Below are 20,287 nucleotides of genomic sequence, written 5' to 3' on the forward strand. Positions count from 1 at the left end.
TCCATAAAACAAATTACACCTAACCGACCTAAGTAGAATTGGAATTAATTCAAAACTTACTTTTTATTTAAATAAATACTCCGTTATCTTATTTTATTAATAAAAATATCAAATGTCAACTTAATCACTTTTATAAATTTTAGGGCACAGCATTGCAGAGCAATGAATCAAAGAAGGCCATAAGCAATAGGGTTGACATTAGGCCTATTAATGGTATAGCTAGCTAGAGTTTAACCTTTTGCCTTTTTTTGACTGAAATGCTTTTTAGTTTTGACAATTAAAAACACAAAAAGATTGATCTTTTCTAATCAGCCAAGATTTTATCTTTACGAGGAACCACAAGTCAAGGATGTCATGGGATAATTTGGGGTTTGGGAATTGAAAGAAACACAAAAACAAAACAAAAATTTTAAGGAAAAAAGGAAACAAAAACAAAAGTGATGATATGATCAAACATCTATGTTTAATGAAGCTTTTGATCTTATGATAAAGGATGGAATTGAAGTTTCATGGCTTCTCTATTTCACAAAATGAAAAGAACTATAGAAAGAACAATTTAGTGAAAAAAAAAAGCGCAATTTTTCTTAAGACATATTTCGAAAATGATTAAGAAATAAATGACTTTGATAACCTGGAAAGTGTTTTAGATTGCGTAATTCGCTTTTATTTGTGGTTTGGATTAAATTTATCAAGCGGTTAATAGTCCTATGGATGCTCTAGGAACTAAATTTCAGAAGTGAATGATTTTTTTTTTTTTTTTTGGTTTTAGGTAAAATAAATGAATCCAAATCAATTTTTTTAAGTGAACAGAAAATTGAAATGAACACCCTTAATGTAGACCATAAATAATTATTTTAAAAGTCATTGGGCTAAGATAATCATGAGAATAGCAAAATACTATTTTGTAATATTGTATCATAACAACTGATCATATATTATTAATTACTTTAAAATGAGTAGTTTTATTATGAATTATTGAGATAAAATTATATGACACGACATAAAATTTAGGATTAAAAAAAAAACAGAAAAAAGAGTGCATGGCAGTATTATCCTACAGAATATGTAGTCTTATGGGTTCGGCTATTGGAGGCAAATTGTCATCTGGGCGGTGCTTCAAGTCAAAGAATGTTTGGCAATTAGTAGTATAACTTTATCAATTGCTTATGCAATGACACCCTAAGATTTGGCACCATCTTCATAGAGACTCCCAATCACGTCAACCAAAATTATTATTATTATTATTAGCTAGAGGCAAGGTCTCGGATTAGTGGACCTTTTGATTGGCAGCCCGACCCATGTCTGCTAGCAAAATGTTAATCAAAATCTCCGAGGGGTCTTCAAAAAATGTTGGGCCCCAATCTCTCATCTATCTCACGTTGGCAAGAAAGTCAGCACATTCGTTTCCTTCACGCAAGACATGCATGACTCTTAGGTGAGAGAACTTCGCAGCAAGAAACCTACCGTCCAAATAATCAACATAGTTACATACATTAAGCTATTAATCATGATTCAGGACTACACATCTTAAGTCATCACATAATCAACATAGCAAAAGTTAAAGACTACTATATTTATCTTTGGTGGATCTTAGTGTTGTCACATTCAGTCATATTCTTTTAATTTTGTTATATTATATTTCGGATTTTGAGCAAATTATAATTTTAGTGAGTGGGAATAAGAATATAACGTTGTTTGAAAGAGAGAATAAGGATAACCTACAGAACGGTTAAAACTAAGATTGTCGGCATTATAAGAAAGGACATGAAAATTAACAACAATTTCCTCTTCCAGTGAACTTCTTGTCCTCTTTGCGTAAAAAAGTGCATGCGTCCAAAATCCTTTTTCGTCACGTATGATTAGGGGCATTATGAGAATATTACAATTTTTTCATTTCCACTCTATATACAATAACTATACTATATATTCCCATCCAATTATAAATAACTAAACACTATTTCATGACCACTAAAGCTCCATTATAATTATTAATTTTCTTTTACCGTATTATAATTCATAAGTATACTTCATATGTGTCTTGAGTAGATCCTAAGTATAAGAAGCAACTTTTCATTCGCATGAGGTTGACCCAATTAAGGAGCAAAGTGTTGATTATATTGGTTTTTTCAGACGAGAAGGGGTTTAGGACATATAATACTGTTATGTATGATATCATAAAAACTCTTAAATTAGAAACTATTACATCACTTGTACATAATTTTCTTTGAAAAAAAAAAAGAACTTCATAAAAATAGTTATATCAAACCACAAAGTAACAACAAGTGAAGTGGTAAGTCACTCAATACGATCAAGAAGAATTTTTTGCATACACTTTATTAGTAAAGCTAAAAAAAACTAATTTGGTGAGGATACACATCGATTTCATATTTTTAAAAACCCTAGTAACTTGAAAGGCATCATATCGACCCTTCATTAATCAATATATTATGATGTTACGTTGTTTGTGTTGACAACTATAGAGTTCATAATGCAAGAGAATTTACAACACTGACCTGGCCTTGTTATGAGTACTCGAAATAGAATTTTCATTTCAATGGAAATTGAATTCTCATCTTATTCTGAACAAGATTTTCAGAGTGATCCTTAAATCATGGTTGAGTTAAATTTCGCGAGGCATTATGAGATCATCTCATTCTTAAAAGATGCACCAACAAATGGGAGGATTGGGGGTGGGGAGGGCATTGAAATCGATGTGGGAAAATGCCACGTAATGTGCGGCGAAAAGGAACATAAAAGCTGATTAACTGAGGAGTATAACATAAAGAGGCAATAAAAGGTTTTGTTTGGTAGCAGTTTGGAGTGGAATCAAATTCACTCTCTCTCTCTGTCTTCTTCATTGACTATCCTCCTTAAATCCATTCCTCAGCTTTGTTCTGTTCATCGCTCTCTGCACCCTTCTTTTCTTCTCTTTTTTTACTTTCAAACATCTCTATTATACTCTCATTTATGCATCAAATTTTGTGCCATTAGAAGACTTTACTCTTTTTTTTTGAAGGAAGGGCACAGCCCCAGCAGACACTAGTCTCCCCTTTTAACATGAAACTTTTATCAAATTGATTAAATTATTAGAAAAATTTTACAATATTGGAGGTAAAAACAATGCAAATACTTTAAACAATGTGTTTGCTAGCATGGTGTAATAAATATCTTTGTGAAAGTTGTTTATGAATTCTAAATAGTTCTCGACTGAAACTTGATTATTTTACATCATTTGGATACGAATATTAGTAGAGAAAAAAAAAAACAAGTAACGTATATTAATAATAAAAAAGTTGAGTCATATATTACTTATTCTAATTTAATGTACTTCAAATAGACCGCATCAAGTACATTAATAACATTATAGTATTTTTATTTTATTTAAAAGAGTCATGCATGCAATGAAAAACTCTATTCCCAACCCTAGCTAAATTGATCGTACGATTGACGTGATGATCACGAGTTGCAAGTTCAACTTCCAATGAAAGCAGCTTATTGGTGTTTTTGGTTTAAGTGGTCAACTATGAACAACCTAATTAAATTGATTTACCTTTTTGTGTTTTTTTTAGTAAAATTACAAGACCAAATTTACATGTTGCACATTTTTGTATTTTTAAAATTTCCGTGTAGTTTGGCCGATATATTAACGCTTTCGAATCGACCGTCCAATGGCATCTTCGTATCATTCTTGGATTCCATCCCTTCTTGATTTGAGAAGAAAACAATACTCACGACAAATATGAACAAATAAATTAATCCGGAAATAGAAATAAGTGCCTAACATTATAAAATTATTTGTACAACTATAACCAATTCTATTGGGCATTATATCATTTTATTTTGACACAATCACAATATTCCTACTCTTTTTTTTGCATGCAGTATTGTCGGGATTCTTGATTCAGAAAGTTGGATTAAGTTTTGACTATTCAGATTCGAATTTTGTAATATATCAAATGACAGATTAAATATAAGTTTGAAAATCGAAACACAATTCTATATTTAAAAAAAAAAAAAAAGTTAATAGAGACAATACTACTTTTCAACACTCATCAACTTGAGCTTGGAAGTTTTATTTTAACAACAAATTAAATGAACTCCATCATTAATTAGTACTATTTGGATGATGTGTATCATACATTAAATTAGGATTTTTTTTTTATTTGAGGTAATATAAATGCAAAAACTACAAGAAACTAAGCATAGCCATGCCTACAACATCAGTAAAAAGAATTGGGCTCCCATAAATTAATTTCTTGGTGTATATATTTGATAGTCGGGACGCGGGCGGTCAACTCCCACAAGCATCTTAGAGTTAGGGTTATCTAGACTAGAGTTTTGGCCATTGGCTCCCTAAATTGGAGATCGGACTCCCTAAATTGGCGGAAGTGTAGAGATGGATTCCTTGTGTGTACTGTGTGGAGTCAATGACATGGACTGACTGGGAGAATACTTGGACGACTCATGATTTACCTCTTCCAGTGACTCCTTGGGCAGGGATTTTGGAGCTTAGAATAATACGGAGTAGAATTTATCTTGGAAGACTTAATTGTATACAGTATTCAGACAGAAAGTCCAATTAATTCCCACAAGTACAAAATTTTATTTTATTGAAGAACCTTTAAAAAAAATTAATAAAAACATGATGCTTTCAAGTTTCAAGTATATTATGGAAAAGAAAATGCAAAACTAGAAATGAAAATAAAAATTGAATATTCTGAAAGTTTTGCAAATGATGGGCTTCATAAATAGCCCAGTTTAACCTTATTTTCCTCGGCCCAAGCCTTCTCAAAGGACCAGGCTGGAGTCCATTTTTGTAAATCTCTCTATCATCATCTTTGGAATGCCCAATTATCCTTTTTGAATTACTTTATTGGCCAAAAAAAATCCAAATCTTTGTGATTTGTGGCAATTATATCCAAACTTTTTAAGAAAAAAACGTCAAATAAGTCATTGAATTATTAGTGTTTGTGTGATTGTATCGTCGAACAAAAAAGTGTTCAATTAAACTATTTAATTAACTCTATAAAATTGTGTAGATAGTATTTTTAGCAAGTTGCTCTTATGTTAAGCAGGTAAGATGAATGACATGATATCTTATGTTACAATTTTTAATATTTAAATCAATTTACTATACGTTTAATATTCAACTCTACCCAAAGCACATCTTTAAAAAAAAAATTCATTGGTATATGTATCATGTTTGTATGTATTGTGTATATATACAACAAATTGGTCCAATAGCTAGGTAGCTTAGCCTTAGAGCATTTACAACCCAATTTATATCAAAAAACCAAAAATCTTCACCAAATGTCAAATCAAAAGAATATTTTCACACCAAATTTTGTTCATCTCCTACCTATTACACACTAAAGCTTGAAGTTATGTAAAAGCTTGAAGATTTAAAGACAATTAGTCAATTAAGACTTTAAATATACTATGAATCTTCTCCCAAAAGGTTGAATCTCCAACCCCCGGCTCGACAAAGCATATAGGAAGATGTAAATCATGTATATTAAAAGTACATTAATTATTCATGTATTTAATACACATTATTTGATAGTATACAAAATAATGTACTCCGTATTTTATTTACATAAATAATATACTTTTTATTTATGATCTACATAGATGCATTAGGACAACCTCTTATAGCCTTGGATTGGGTTCAAGGCCCACAAAGCCTCCCCTATTAGTCATATGACTAGCCCAATTTTTTAATTTAACGGGTAAAATATGTAATCATTATTGAATGGACCATATGCTATTAATTATATTATCAAATAATGTAATTTTAATATGTTACAAATGTATATTGTATAATGTTAATTCAGTACACAAATAATGTACTTTGGTATAGGAAGGGTATAGGAAGTTTAGCCATGAAAATGATGTTATATAGCAAAAGTTAATTACCCCAAACAATCATTTATGCCCTTTCGTTTTAATTTATTATACTTTCTATTTGGGTGTACAAAGCCAAAAGTTTAGGAGAAATGTTAGTTTCACATACACCCACCAAGATGACGTCCGACCAGTCACATTCAATTCATTACGACAACATAAATTAGGATCCTATTTGACATCAATTATTACAATAATATGGCATTTAATTTCATGTGTTGGCGTAATTTTTCAATATCACATTACCTACGAGGCAAAACAAACTCATTTATTAAGAATAGAAACTTACGTGTATTACCAAATAACATCTAATACTAGGATAAATAAAGAAGATATTTCCAACTTCTTGGCGTGTGTAAAGCCATCATTCCTCCCAATATAAATGAAGACAAATATGCACAACGGAAATTTCCTATTCTCATTGAATGACGATGTGACTTATGACATATATTACATGTTTTAATATTCCTAAATAGAGGTGTCAAACAGCAGTCATTATACGGTGGATCATTGTCACAAAACGTCGTCGTTTCATTAAATAAAAGAAATTGTTGCCGTAAGTCTTAACGGAGCTCGATAAAAGATACTACAGTTCATCTCAAAAAATATTGTCTCGCATTTGTTTTTATATTATCAAATGAAACTATAGTTATATCAAAGTGAAACTTTAGTTGTGTTGAAAAGAAACTGCAGTGTACATGAAATGAAACTGAATAACAGTTTCACATATTTGAGTGTATATTGTACAATGACACTGTAGTTATATTGAAATGATATTGTAGTTGTGATGAAAGGGAACTACAATTGTGTTGAAAGAGAAATATAGTATATAACAAATGAAAGTTAATGGCGTGTGGAACGGAGCCGTTTAAGCCGTTTGTTTTCATTAATCAAAACGACGTCGATTTGATGCATGGACCGCGGTCCACAGTAAATTTTGCGTCAAAACGAGACAACCAAGTTTATACGTGCTAGCCATCAGAAGCTAAGTTAAAAATGGGTCAGGCAAACACATTTTGACCGAGTTATAATTTTTGTAATTCGGCCCTACATATAGTCGGCTGGCGGGGTAAACGAGCCAGCTCGCCAGCCCACTTAAAATTAATGATTCAATGAATATTTATAATTTTTATTTTAAATAGTAAAATTTTGGTGTCCAATATTCAAACCTCTAACCTCTAATTTAATAATTAATACAATTTTCAATCAAATACATTAAACTTTTTGAAAAAATTTCGTGTGCGTTTGTATGTATATATATAGGATAGGGTTCGTGTGAGAACATGCTTCCATATAAAAAGTGAGAATTAATTTGACTCGTCCAAAGAAGTTCAACAAATGTCTTTAATTAGCATAATTGGTTTCATTAAGATTAGATTAACTAAAAGATTAAGAGTTTGATTCTTGTTATGAACAATGATTCTATATAATAATACAAAGCCCAATTGAACTGAAAATATATTTCGATCAACTTGGGGTAGGGTGGGTAGTAGATACGGGTTACACGGGCCAATCCATATAACTCGGGTACCCCACCGGTTAAATAGGGTGGGCTCGATTGGGTCGTGTTGGAAAAATCTCCAACCCAACTCGTCTGCAAACCAGCCTATACAGACCCAACCCATCAGGTTGAGCTTGTTAACCACATCAATTGCAATTACATTTTCACTTTTGATTTTTGACTTTAATTTGTTTCATTTTTAATTCTCGAATTTAAAACATTCCCCGTTTAGTGTAGCTAGACTGCGGGCCTTAAATTTCTTCACTTTGTTAAAATGTGCGTACTCAACATTCATCCTACTATATTTTTTGAATTAGAAGATGTGAAATATTTTTCAAAAGTTGAGGTCTAAAAGTAAAACAATTAAAATCAAAGATAAAAGTGAAAATACAACTATAGTCGAAAAAACGAGGACCAAAGCAAAGCATTAATGTTTATCATTCTAATCTGGTGTTCCTACCTCGAAGGAATTAAGCCTAGCCTAAAACTATTTAACATGTTGCAGCATACACAAGAGTCAAACTTTTAACGTTGCGGTTGCATTAGCAATTCATTTACATAGTGGTTCTTTTGATATTTAATTTGATTATTTCAAAATAGAACATATATGGTACAATGGCCTCTTTGGATAATCTTACCTGCACCACTTGATTGCGCGTCATATAATTAATTTGTGATGGTGTCTGCTAATTAATATGCATATGCGAATCAGTGAATATGATGACACTTATTTTAAACCGCGTTACTATAACTAAAGATGTAAAGTTTGGTACAAAATTGCTACTAGCAATTTCCGATGTGAAATTAGTGAAACTAAATTTCTACTTTAAACTAGAAATCACAATCGAAGATTATCACAGATAACCAATTCAATCAACTAATGAGAGTATTGATATGTTTTTTCAACTTGGCTTGACTTTGATAACAGCCCACAATTAGGAAAGATAATCCAACAATTAAGGGGTGTTTTGTCGATTTCCAAAGAGGAAACATGGTAGGTGCATGAGACGTTGTCCAAGTTTCCAATGATGGGAAAAGAATGTGATTACCAGATTGTGGTTTTGTGAACCTATTTCTAAGAAACCATAAAGTGATTGCGTAACAACGTTTTTTGTACATATGACGACTCGAAACCAGTTGTAATTCACGTGATTTTCATCCCATGTAATTAGGATATTTTGGAAAAGAATTTTTTTTAAAAAAATAAAATTTTATCACAGACAAAGCATTCTCGACTTTAAAAGATTTACAAATGCCAATCCCTATAAAGCCGGGATGTAAGGGTCCCAGGGCGAGGGGTTTCACGTTTTGCACTCAAAGATTTGCAAATGTGATGAGTAAATTGGGGCGTTTTTATAGTGTTGCATAATTACTTTTATTATTTAAAGAAAAACAATTGAATTATAATTGAATATAATTTTAGTTTTTTATAACGTCAACTGCAATGGGTAATCACAAAATTGAATCTCGGTGGGACATTGATTTTTTAAATTGAAAAAATTTGAAAAAGTATAGAACATATATTACATTGTAAAGAATCATGGGTCAATATATAATGAAACAGAAAAACTTTAAGTAAAACTTTTTTTTCTTTAATATATATAAACTGAGGTTTTAATAAAGTATTTATACGTTTTGTAACATGATGTAATTTTATTTTGTAGAAAGTGTTACTTTTGGTTTCTTAGTTATAATTATTGTAGAAATTTAACCCCTCAATTATTATCAGTGATCAATTTCAAATCAACCTAGCTATTTGTTAAGAGGTTAAAATTGACACTATGACAACAATTTAAAGAATTAATTTTCACCACAGTCACAATTAAGAGGCTAGTTAAAAGGGTTGTTTTCTGCTTTAATACATTTAATTAAAATACTTTTCGCCTTTAAAATTATCACTCTCTATTAGTCACTTTTAAATTTAAAAATGAAAAAAAAAAACTATTTATATTCATGCACTACTGGTGAATTGGTTGGCCACATTTTGAATTAATTAATAAGAAATTATATATCCAATAAAAATATAACACATCAGGAGGAAGTAGCTACTATGAAGTGATAATTGCAGAGGTCTCTAGTATGGTCCATATTTAATAAATTTAGCTCGCATGAGCAGCTCAGTTAATCACAGGGATAAAGTTTGGGAACAATGACTCGGGATCGAGTCTCACAGCGACAGTGAATAAATTATAAATGTACGTAAATTTGTGGTAACCATATCATTTGTTAAAACATTTAGTAAAGAAGTATGAATAAATTAAATTCTTACAGTCCAACAATCCTTGAACAATAAATGAGAATGTCATTCCAATATTAGTAAAAGGATGAATTTATATTATTTAATTACATAAGGAAATACACTAAAAAGGAATTAAAGAAGTCATCAAGTCCAAACAAATGGCAATTAGGATGGGGCATTTGGTGCATTTAATGATAAAAAATTGAAACAAATTGCTAAAACCTACGAAGACCTAGGGCGCCCATAGTCATCCGAGAAAACCACTGGGAAAACCTGCTAAACCAGGAAAATAGCTGTTTTGATGGCGAAAAGCGGTTTTATGAGGGAACGGAAAGGCTCCGGAAAACCGGGAGGAGAGTGGGGCCAAGGCCGTAAGTGTAGTTTTCCGTGACACTTTATGGCGTCCCTCACGGTGGTTGTTAGCTACCTAGGCTTCTTCATGTCCTGTCATGCACGCACTTTATCCATTTGTCTCATCACTTTCATATATATACCTAATTCAAATTAAAACTTAATCAAACGTTAGAAGTTGTCAAATTATGTAATTAAGGTTACAAATGTGAGTTTTTTTTTTATTATTACTTTTGGCCCCTTGACTTTTAAAGAGGCTCGAATTTGCGACCTGATATCACTTGTTAGGATCAAGCACTTACCACTATGCGACAAGTTATTGCTTATAGTGAAGGCGCAACTTTACTTCTTTATATGCTGTCATCATATTTTCGAGGGTGTTAGACTTGGTCTTTTACTGCCCTCCCCAACAATCCCCCTAGACACCAATGGATGGACTTGGTCCTTTACCGGCATTCGCTCAACATGAAGGACAACATTGTCATTTTTGTTCCCTTCTCCTATAAGTTTAATAATAAAAAATAAAGTAATCGAAAATGATATTTTTTTTTAAGATAAGTAAGCGGTGATTAAAAAAAAAAAAAAATTAGACTGGAATGATCAAATGTAACAAAATTTAAAAGTTGTGGGACAAAATGTAAAAAGTTAATAATTATGGACCAAATGTAAAAATAGTCACATAGTAGGGAGACAAAAAAAAAAAACAAAAAAAAACCACCTCTTACATATGTATATTATGATACTTTTACACTTATATCTTAAACAATAGTAGTATTTTTTTTTTTTTGGACATGTTAATGCTTTATTATGGGTTGTTATTGAGTTATTATTGCTATGTCATAATAATTTCATAATATACACTCTATCATTTCATTATATTGCATGTCGGCCGGTCATCTAATATGTGAAATAATAGTACTAATATAAAACTAAAACATTATTGTTTAAAATCAAGCTTAGGTTATTTTCCTAACAAATTAAAATATTTATCATTTCAATATAATATTAGTTTGATATTATTATTATTATTATTATTATTATTATTATTATTATTATTATTTCACCTAATAAAATATTTTAAATTAATTCTTGCAAAAAAATCTAAAATATATAAATCTTTTCAAAGTTTTAAAATTTTCTAACCCTAATACATACGTATATACACACAGAATAAAAACAATATCCCATAAGTTTAGCACTTCAATTCTTATTTTTCGTTGTCTTTTTTTTTTTGCTTGACAACACTTATGATAGACTTTTCTTTTAAGAAATATATTATAAATAAATTCTAAGGGTAATTTAAAAAAATTAATCATTTTCTAGAAAATTAGATAATTTAATTTGTTTACTTACCATTTTTCAATTTATAAAATGAAGAATTACTTTTTCAATTTACTTTTTAAAAAAAATCAATAATTTAAAACTAGTTGTAATTTTTTTAGTACTACCAAACTAGTTGTAATTTATTTATTAATGTTATTATAGTTTTTTTATTAATGCTACATACACTTCAAAATCGCATTTTGTAACAATTAAAATATTTTAATTTAAATGATTATAGTTTATTTAGTAATGTTATTGTAATTCGTTATGAATGTTTGTTACATGTCAGGTATTTAACAACAACAACAACAACAACAACAACAATAATAATATAATGGTGTTGTTGTTGTTGTTGTTGTTGTTGTTGTTTTTAACATAGTTAATGTTGGTGTAAAATAATTGTTAAGTAACATTTTAATTTTATATTCTTGTTATTTAATTAGACTAGCTAGATATGACATAAAAAATAACGGCATGGCATACAATATGATTAAGCAAAAGTTGTCTAATTTGAAAATAAGTTTAAAAGCTTCATAATTTTGGAAAAGAATTCCCAAATGAATAGACAACCTATTGAAAAATTAGTATGATTTTTCTTATTTTTGAAAGTAATTTTATTTTTATTAAAATGATCAATTTTATAATTTTTAATTAATATTTTGATAATTTAAAATAAAAATTATTGAGTATATATAATTGTTATTCACAATACACACAACGTTGGCATGCCGACTAAACAAGTAAGCTGCATAAAAATGTGCAAAAAGTCATATTTTAAAACAGGTTACACGCAATCTTTAATTAAATTTTACAAGTTTCATATACATAGATTAATATATTACAAGTTGCATAGTTCAATTTGTCTCCCTCCAATAAACAAATTTGAATCTCAAGAGTGGAATACAAAGATATATATATAGAACAACGATCAATATAGAACAACAGTCAATATAGAAACAAACAATTTAGCAAAAGCTTTCAATACGAATTTTTCATATAGTGGAGGAGTAAATCATGATGACTCAATGCGTCATTAGGTGAGAGGACCAGTGCCCAGTGCAGTGATGCCCACAAGGAGCTCACTACATTTGGTGTAATTCTCACACAGTGTATGTCAAGACTCAATCCCGTATCCTTCTCACAATCTACCAATCAAGAACCAATTGAGATGACTGTACTCGTCATTTTCGTGTAATTATTCATATATGCTAAATCTAATTTTAAGCTGCACAAAATCTCTTAAAATCTTTTTGACTATTTAGTTAAAATTTTGAACAAATTTTACTATCCCCGATTTATACTTTAATTAAAACGCGACCATCACTTTTTAATTTGTATAAAAATGATACTGTAAAAAAAACAAAACGTATAAATATTTTTACTGTTTAATTTATTTTAAAGTGGTAGACGGCATTTGTTGTAATTTGGTAGAAAAATAACATTTATTTTATCGATAAAATGAGAATATACTCCCTAATATCTTGTTGCGTATGTGAATATATATTTATTTATTTCTGAAAATGCCAATTGTATTGTTTGGAGTAAAAGAAATAAATAAATAAGAAAAGGCATGCAGACTAGGATCCATAAGGTTGGGGATTTTTTTAAAACAAGTGATCGTACTATCGTAGTATCATATCACTTGAGAAAGATAGAGGATAGTACATTAGTACTAAAACAAGAGAATATTAAAAAAACCATTGTGGTCAATAAATAAATTAGAAAAAATTGACACTTTTTGAGTTTTGATCCCTAAGTTATTGTGATAATTTAATTTTTTACCTTTAATTATAGATACATCAGAAATTTTTCCCTCAATTATCTCGAAGTGATTAATTTGACCAAAACTCTATCATAGTTATTAAATATTAATAAAGCAGTCTATAATCTTAAATTTTCTAAGGATTTTTTTTTAAATTTTAAATTACATTATTAGTTTACTTTCCCTCCCTACATTTAAATAAACTTTCATATCCATTTAATTGAAGCCTTAAAATTACATAAAAGTTCTTTAAATTTTAGGGTTATAGATTGCTCCATCAATATGTATACTTTTATTTTGGGTTGTGTCACACTCTTTTGAAGTGAGGCCGGGTTTCTTCCAACGGCAATGTTTCCAATCGTATTTGAATTTTTGTTAGATATAGTAAAAATTACTTGTACCTTGAATTATTGGTAGACTAATTCTAACTATTACAAATAACTGCGTTAATCCTTTTATAATATCATAACTTAAAAATTATAAAAATATTCTAATTATTCTTTTCAATCAAATATAGCTTAAATAAAGTAATATTCATCACCTTATCTTTTGAATCATGAAAAAAAAATAGATCAAAGCAATCAGCGTTACAGAAATTACGACTACATCACTCCAATGATGTGATCAAGTTACAAGGATTGGACTTGTGCCATCATAACTCAAGAACCAATTACCACATCTTCTTGAGTATATGATTCATATTTGATTAATAAGTAGATTTTTTAAAAAAGTTGGGTGGGATTGATCAATTCATAACAGTAAATAGAAAAATATTTCCGCGTAAGTGATGACGAATTTTAGTAAAATATTTTAATTTGTACGGAGTATAACTTTCATTTTTTTTGCGTGACATTAGAAATCTCAATATTATTCGAGAGTACACACTAAGGGTGTGTTTGGTTGGTGGGTTTAGGCATAAGGAATGAGTATGAAAGTGATTGTTTGTGTTTGGTTGATAGGTTTTGTGAATGCTACTATGGGTTTGGAATACCCCATTAATGACAAAACCCATACCCTTATTAAATAAGGGTTTCATCTCCCTTCCTCCTTTTTTCCTCAACTATTAATAATCATTCTCATTTCACCCAATTACCAAACATGTTAAACACTTTCACCAAAACCCATTACCATTACCAAGTATTTGATACCCATTCCGATTCCGATTCCCATGTGCGAACCAAATGCACCCTAAGTGTGTGTTTGGTTCGCGCATGAGAATCGAAATCAAAATGTGTATCAAATACTTGGTAATAGTAATGAGTTTTGATGAAAATATTTTGCATGTTTGGCAGTAGGGTGGAATGAAAATGATTATTAATAATTGGGGAAGCGGAGGAGGAAGAGAAATGAAACCATTATTTTATTAAGGAATGAATTTTACAATTAATGGGATATTCAAAACTCATAGTAGTGTTCTAAAAACCTGTCAACCAAACAATAATAATGACTTTGATACTCGTTCCTAATAGATAAACCTATCAATCAAACACACCCTAAGTAAATTTCATTATTGTGTATTAACTCCTCAATTATACAAGATAATATAAATAAACGTTTTTTTATTAATATATGATTCATATTTTATTAATAAGTAGATTTAAAAAAAAAAGTTAGGTGGGATTGATCAATTTATAACCGTAAATTAAAAAGTATCGCGGCATAAATTATGACAAATTTTAGTAAAATATTTAAATTTTTATAACTTTATCCTATTAATTAAAACCGTAGCTAGTTTTTTTTTTCTTTTTTTTTTTTGCGTGACATGAAAAATTTTAATCACTATTTGAGGGTACACACTGAATAAATTTCATTATTGTGTATTAACTCTCAATCATACGTTTTTGACACAAAAAAAAAAATTGTGTATTATTGGCATGTCTCCACTGCATTTTGAACTTCCGACCTCGGATTTTGGAGAGTTACAATTATGCCACTCGACTAAAAATTGTTTGGCAACTAAATATATTCAAATTTGAAGCATTAAACAGTGTTTAAACTTTAAACATTAAGTTTCAATATTTATTCCACTAGACTAGACTTAAAACTAGGAAGTACTAATAAGAAGGTATAAAAATGGTATCTTGTAAGGACCAAAATCCTCTTATCAAATGACCTCATCATCCCCCACCACCACCAAACACCGGAGAGGGGTGGTGTGTGTGGTGCTCTGTGGGGGCACTCACTCTCTCTCTCTCTTCTCTCTTTCTCTCTCTCTCTTCACACATATATACACACCTCTCCCCCCTCTCTCCCTACGCACACTTTTACCTTCACTTCTCTCTCTCTCATTCTCTCTCTCTCTCTCTGAAACAACATGAGAATGAGCTGCAATGGCTGCCGAGTCCTCCGCAAAGGCTGCAGCGAGAACTGCACCCTCAGACCTTGCCTCCATTGGATCAAATCCCCTGAATCCCAAGCCAACGCCACCGTCTTCCTCGCCAAATTCTACGGCCGCGCCGGCCTCATCAACCTCATCAATGCCGGCCCCGATCACCTCCGCCCCGGTCCGTTTATATATACTTACATCCATGCACACCTATACATACATCCCCTCTCTCCTCTTCTCTTCACAATTCTTTTCTTTCCATATATATATATATATATATTCAGTCTAACCTATCAGTAGTATCTGTTCAACTGTAATCTTATTCCTGATCGGAATAAGATTCTGATCGGGATAAGATTTGAACCTGAAACCTGTCTTATTCTGGTTTGGATGAGATTCGAACCTGAAACTTTTTTTTTTTTGTGGTATTTGCAGCGATTTTTAGGTCTTTGTTGTACGAGGCATGTGGGAGGATAATTAACCCGATTTACGGTTCGGTGGGGCTGATGTGGGCCGGGAACTGGGACCGGTGTCAAGAGGCGGTGGAGGCGGTTCTGAGGGGATCGGAGATCATGCAAGTGAATATCGAGGACGGCGGCGGCGGTTCCGGCGCCGAGTCGCATCCGATAATGCCGTTCAAGGGCTGCGACATACGTCACCTCTCCAAGGAATCTTCCGGCGGGGTCCACCGCATCCGGTCCAGGAACCGGTTCAAGCGGACCGGCACCGCGCACGACAAGGCGGTCGACCACCTCCAGTCGCTGGCGGAGTTCATGGAGGAGGACGAGGAGGCGCCGGCGAAATTCAGCATCACCGGCTGGGCCGGCGGCGGCGGATGCGAGACGGCGGAGAGTGTCGGGTTGGAACGTGCCCCCAGCCACGGCTCATCCTCACTTGAAACGGTCGAACCGGCTCTTGTGAACCGGGACAACCCGGTTTCCGCCTCGATGCGAACCGCGGACCGCGGTTCGGATGATGAGCTTCTCCTGGACCTGACGCTAGGGTTTAATTCGGTGGAGCGCCCCCACGTCTCCACGGTGGATAAGCATTCTGTGGGTGACGTGTAAGAAACGGAAACGAGAATCCGTTACGGAGGCTTCTGTTTTGGGGGGGTTTTTCAACTTGAGCATCTTCAATTTTTTTCTGTTCTTAATATTTCTTCATGTTCTTTTAGGAAATCCCTAGGTTTTTAAAGTACATGTAATGTTTCTATAGTTATATATATATATAGTGAGAGAAACAGAGATTGTCAATTGTCATCCATATTATAAATGTTTTCGTATTTAATTTGCACTTCCAAATTGTTGTGGCTTTTTTTTTTTTTCCTTTTGTTACTATAACCCTTCATAAACAAGAAGGAAAATAAGATGTCCACATTACCAGCTTAGTTGGTCACAAGGGTGGCCACAAGGGTGAAGTTTGGGGTGAAGTTTGGGGTGAAGTGGGCTTGTACGCAATAAGCAAATATCTGACATCTGTAGTCAACTGAGTTCCAATGTTTTGTCGAGCCGGGACGGTTTAAATATTTGTAGGGCCGCGGCGTGGGGTTTAAATATTTGCAGATTTTTAATACTTAATTAAAGAAAATCTGTAAATATTTGCAGATTTTTAATACTTAATTAAAGAAAATCTGTTGGTAAATTAAATAGTTGGAGATTTAATTAAAGAAAATCTGTTGGTAAATTAAATAGTTGGAGATTTTAACATTTTATTAAGAAAAATATGTTTATAAATTAAATACTTATGAATTTCAAATATTTGCAGATTTTTAATACTTAATTAAAGAAAATCTGTAAATATTTGCAGATTTTTAATACTTAATTAAAGAAAATCTGTTGGTAAATTAAATAGTTGGAGATTTAATTAAAGAAAATCTGTTGGTAAATTAAATAGTTGGAGATTTTAACATTTTATTAAGAAAAATATGTTTATAAATTAAATACTTATGAATTTCAATAATTTACTTATAGATTTTTTATGAACAAATTTGATTTTTCTTAATTGTAGATCCATATATGTTACAAATTAACCTAATTTAAAACCTAAGTTTTATACATGTTACAAATTAACCTCGAATAATTTGAAATCATCAAACTCGATGTTATGTGAGAGATCAAATTCGACTAATTTGAAATTAAGTGGTTATATATTATAGTTTTAAAATTTAAATTTAGGGGTGTGGGGAATGGGAGATTCTCTTAAAATATATTAATAGCATGTTGGGTATAAAAGAAGCAAAAAAAATGTACATATATATCTTCTCAATCTTTTCAAGTAGATTGGATCCAAAAGAATGGGTTGTTTTGAATATAATTCCACTGAAAAATGCAAGAAAGATTGAAAACAGTACACATTGAAATTTGAAATGGTGGAATGACAAAAAAATGATTAAAATTTTGCAAAATATGTATGTGTTTGGAGGAATGGTGCAGTGCGCAGATCAGAGGGAAAGGGATGGATCCAAAGGGGATTGGTTCGGCAGATGAGAGAGCAAAAACACTTTTGACTGTGTGAGAGAGCACGTGGGAAGGCATGCAGAAGGGGAGGGGTGGTGGGTGGGGAAAGGTTGTGTTGTGGTTTCAAGACACCTGCTGTTCATGCAAGGGCTCATGGACCTTGCTTCTTTTTCCCAACTTTCACCCTATCTATGCCTGTCTTCTTCTTATATTATAGGGTTAACACATTTATACATACATACATATACATACATGAGATGGGATGATAAGAGAGAGACACCATGGAGAGAGGAGGGAATGAATATAATCTTGGGGGCAATTTCGTAATTTCTCAAATCACGGAATAACAATTTACATACTGAATGTTCACAATTTACCCAATTTATATACTGGATCCGTACCATGTGGATCTAACATTTTTTTTTTGATACATTAGATTTTCTAACTTACGTCATGCTAATTCTAAGTCCACGTCATGCTAATTCTAAGTCCTTGATCGGTTGCGTGCGCACAAGGGGTCTTCTGTCTTCATCACCTCTGATCGGTCAAGGTCTCCCAATGACCCCTAGATTCCTAGTGAGCTTCGAACCCACACTCGCGTCGCCAGATCAAGGCTTTGGAGTGATCTATTGAACCAACTGAGGTAGCTTCGCCAGCCTCGCGGGGCATGTGGATTTAATTTAAATCTAAAAATTTAACCTATATATAGGTCGAGTTTGAATTTTAAATTATGTACTCTTCGTTTTATTTTATGTGTTTAGTTTGGTTAATGAGAGTTTACTCACGTTATTTACAATTTTATTTTTTTAATAAAATTTAATTTAGTATTAGTGTATAGAAATTATATATTTAAAAACTAAATAAAAAGTATCATTAAACACAATTTTTGATTAAATTATAACAAGATGTTAAAGAAAATGACCAAGAAAGGAAAATGTATTTTGATTAATAAATAGCAAATATAACTGATAAAATCATATATAAGGAGCATTATAATTGAAGAATTATATAGTGTGCTTTCGTTAATTTAACATAATTTGGTATATAGGGTTATTTAAAATGGATTTTGAACACACACACACATACATACATACATATATATATATATATATATATATATATATTTTGTTCATTTATTAGTACTAGCTACTGACTCCGTCACAATATAGTATATGTTCATATCAAATTTTTTAAGCTACTGAAGCATAAAAGAGTCTATATCGATCCCACTAAATTAAAGCTCGAACTCATGACTTCCAATTTGAGAAAATCATTTTATGTTCTTAAAAATCTAGACCACAAAGTCATTAACAATTACTAGTTGTTAATAATCTACTATTATAACATTATTTCATTTATCCATTTAGTCTTTTGTAAGTCATTCCATTATCCAAGTCAATGGTATGGTCAAATTTTGAACTTCATTTTTCCACTCCCAATGCAAGACTGAACGAAAGAAGTTAACTTCAATTCATTTTCAAATCTCTAATTCCAACTTTTTGCTTAAATAAATAGGACCGAGTTTGGCCAAAAAGGCCTTGTGGTCAAGCGGCATGAAGTGATTTTCCCAAGTGGGAGGTCATGGGTTCAAGCTTCAGTGGGGACAATGTTGACTTTGTTGGCTTTAGTACGTTGAGAAAGTATATGAAAAATAGGACCGAGTTTGAGCTTTCTTCCGGCCTTTTGCATCTTTAAAAAATATTGGAAATTAGGCATTAGAAATTAAGGTTAATTAAAGTTTTCAATTTAGCATTTCGTTGGAAGTAACAAACGAAATTAAAATTTTAACCTCACTATTGACATACAAAAAAAAAATTCCCAAAGAAAAACTAAATTTGTACTCTCTCAATAGTCAAGTATAAAAATGGATTGATTTAAAATAGTAAACTAAAATTAAAAAATTCTAACAAATCATAATAGTCGTGGGATAAAAAGATAAATTAATTGATTAATTAGTGTATTATCTAAACAATGTTTTCAAATAGTTTTTTTTTTTTTTTTAATTAAGATGACATGGATGTGTCACAAGAAAAATCAAATCTATATTTAGAAAAGTGGTATGTAAAAAAAAAATAAAAAAATAGAGCGAGCTTGTGAGCATTTTGCATACTAGTAGCACCCAACAGGCACGTACATTGCACGCCGCACTCGCTAGGCACATTAGGGCGGTTGCCAACTCTTTTTCTTTCTTTCTTTATTTCTTTTTCATTTCTTCTTTTTTCCTCCTTCATCTCTTTCCCTATTTGAGCTCCAAAAAATAGTAAAAACTCATATGTCGTCGACCATTTAAGTTTCGTGTCTAAGTCACACTTCACCACATGACAAAATCCATTATCCCGGCCACTTAACATTATTAAAAGTCTCTTATTCCACTCAAGAATATTCTTATATGCTTCAAGAGTTCAAGCAAATTGATAAATAGGGC

At 31.5% G+C, this 20,287-nt stretch overlaps 1 protein-coding gene across 1 annotated transcript; it reads left to right on the plus strand.

Annotated features, from left to right (window-relative positions):
- Nucleotides 1-15,349: 15,349 nt before the first annotated feature.
- On the plus strand, nt 15,350-16,679 carry LOC116005283 (LOB domain-containing protein 40-like). The gene is made up of 2 exons (XM_031245545.1): nt 15,350-15,584; nt 15,842-16,679. The coding sequence occupies exons 1-2, from the start codon at nt 15,395-15,397 to the stop codon at nt 16,471-16,473; spliced, it is 822 nt and encodes a 273-aa protein (XP_031101405.1). The 5' UTR covers nt 15,350-15,394; the 3' UTR covers nt 16,474-16,679.
- The last annotated feature ends 3,608 nt before the right edge of the window (nt 16,680-20,287 follow it).

The sequence above is a fragment of the Ipomoea triloba genome, chromosome 14 (assembly GCF_003576645.1).
Source record: "Ipomoea triloba cultivar NCNSP0323 chromosome 14, ASM357664v1".
NCBI classification, from domain to species: domain Eukaryota; kingdom Viridiplantae; phylum Streptophyta; class Magnoliopsida; order Solanales; family Convolvulaceae; genus Ipomoea; species Ipomoea triloba.

What these genes read in the sequence shown, in the direction of transcription:
- LOC116005283 (XM_031245545.1), top strand. Translation starts at nt 15,395, where the DNA reads ATGAGAATGAGCTGCAATGGCTGCCGAGTCCTCCGCAAAGGCTGCAGC. An exon ending in CCCCGATCACCTCCGCCCCG is followed by an intron (nt 15,585 to 15,841) that starts GTCCGTTTATAT and finishes TGGTATTTGCAG; the next exon opens with CGATTTTTAGGTCTTTGTTG.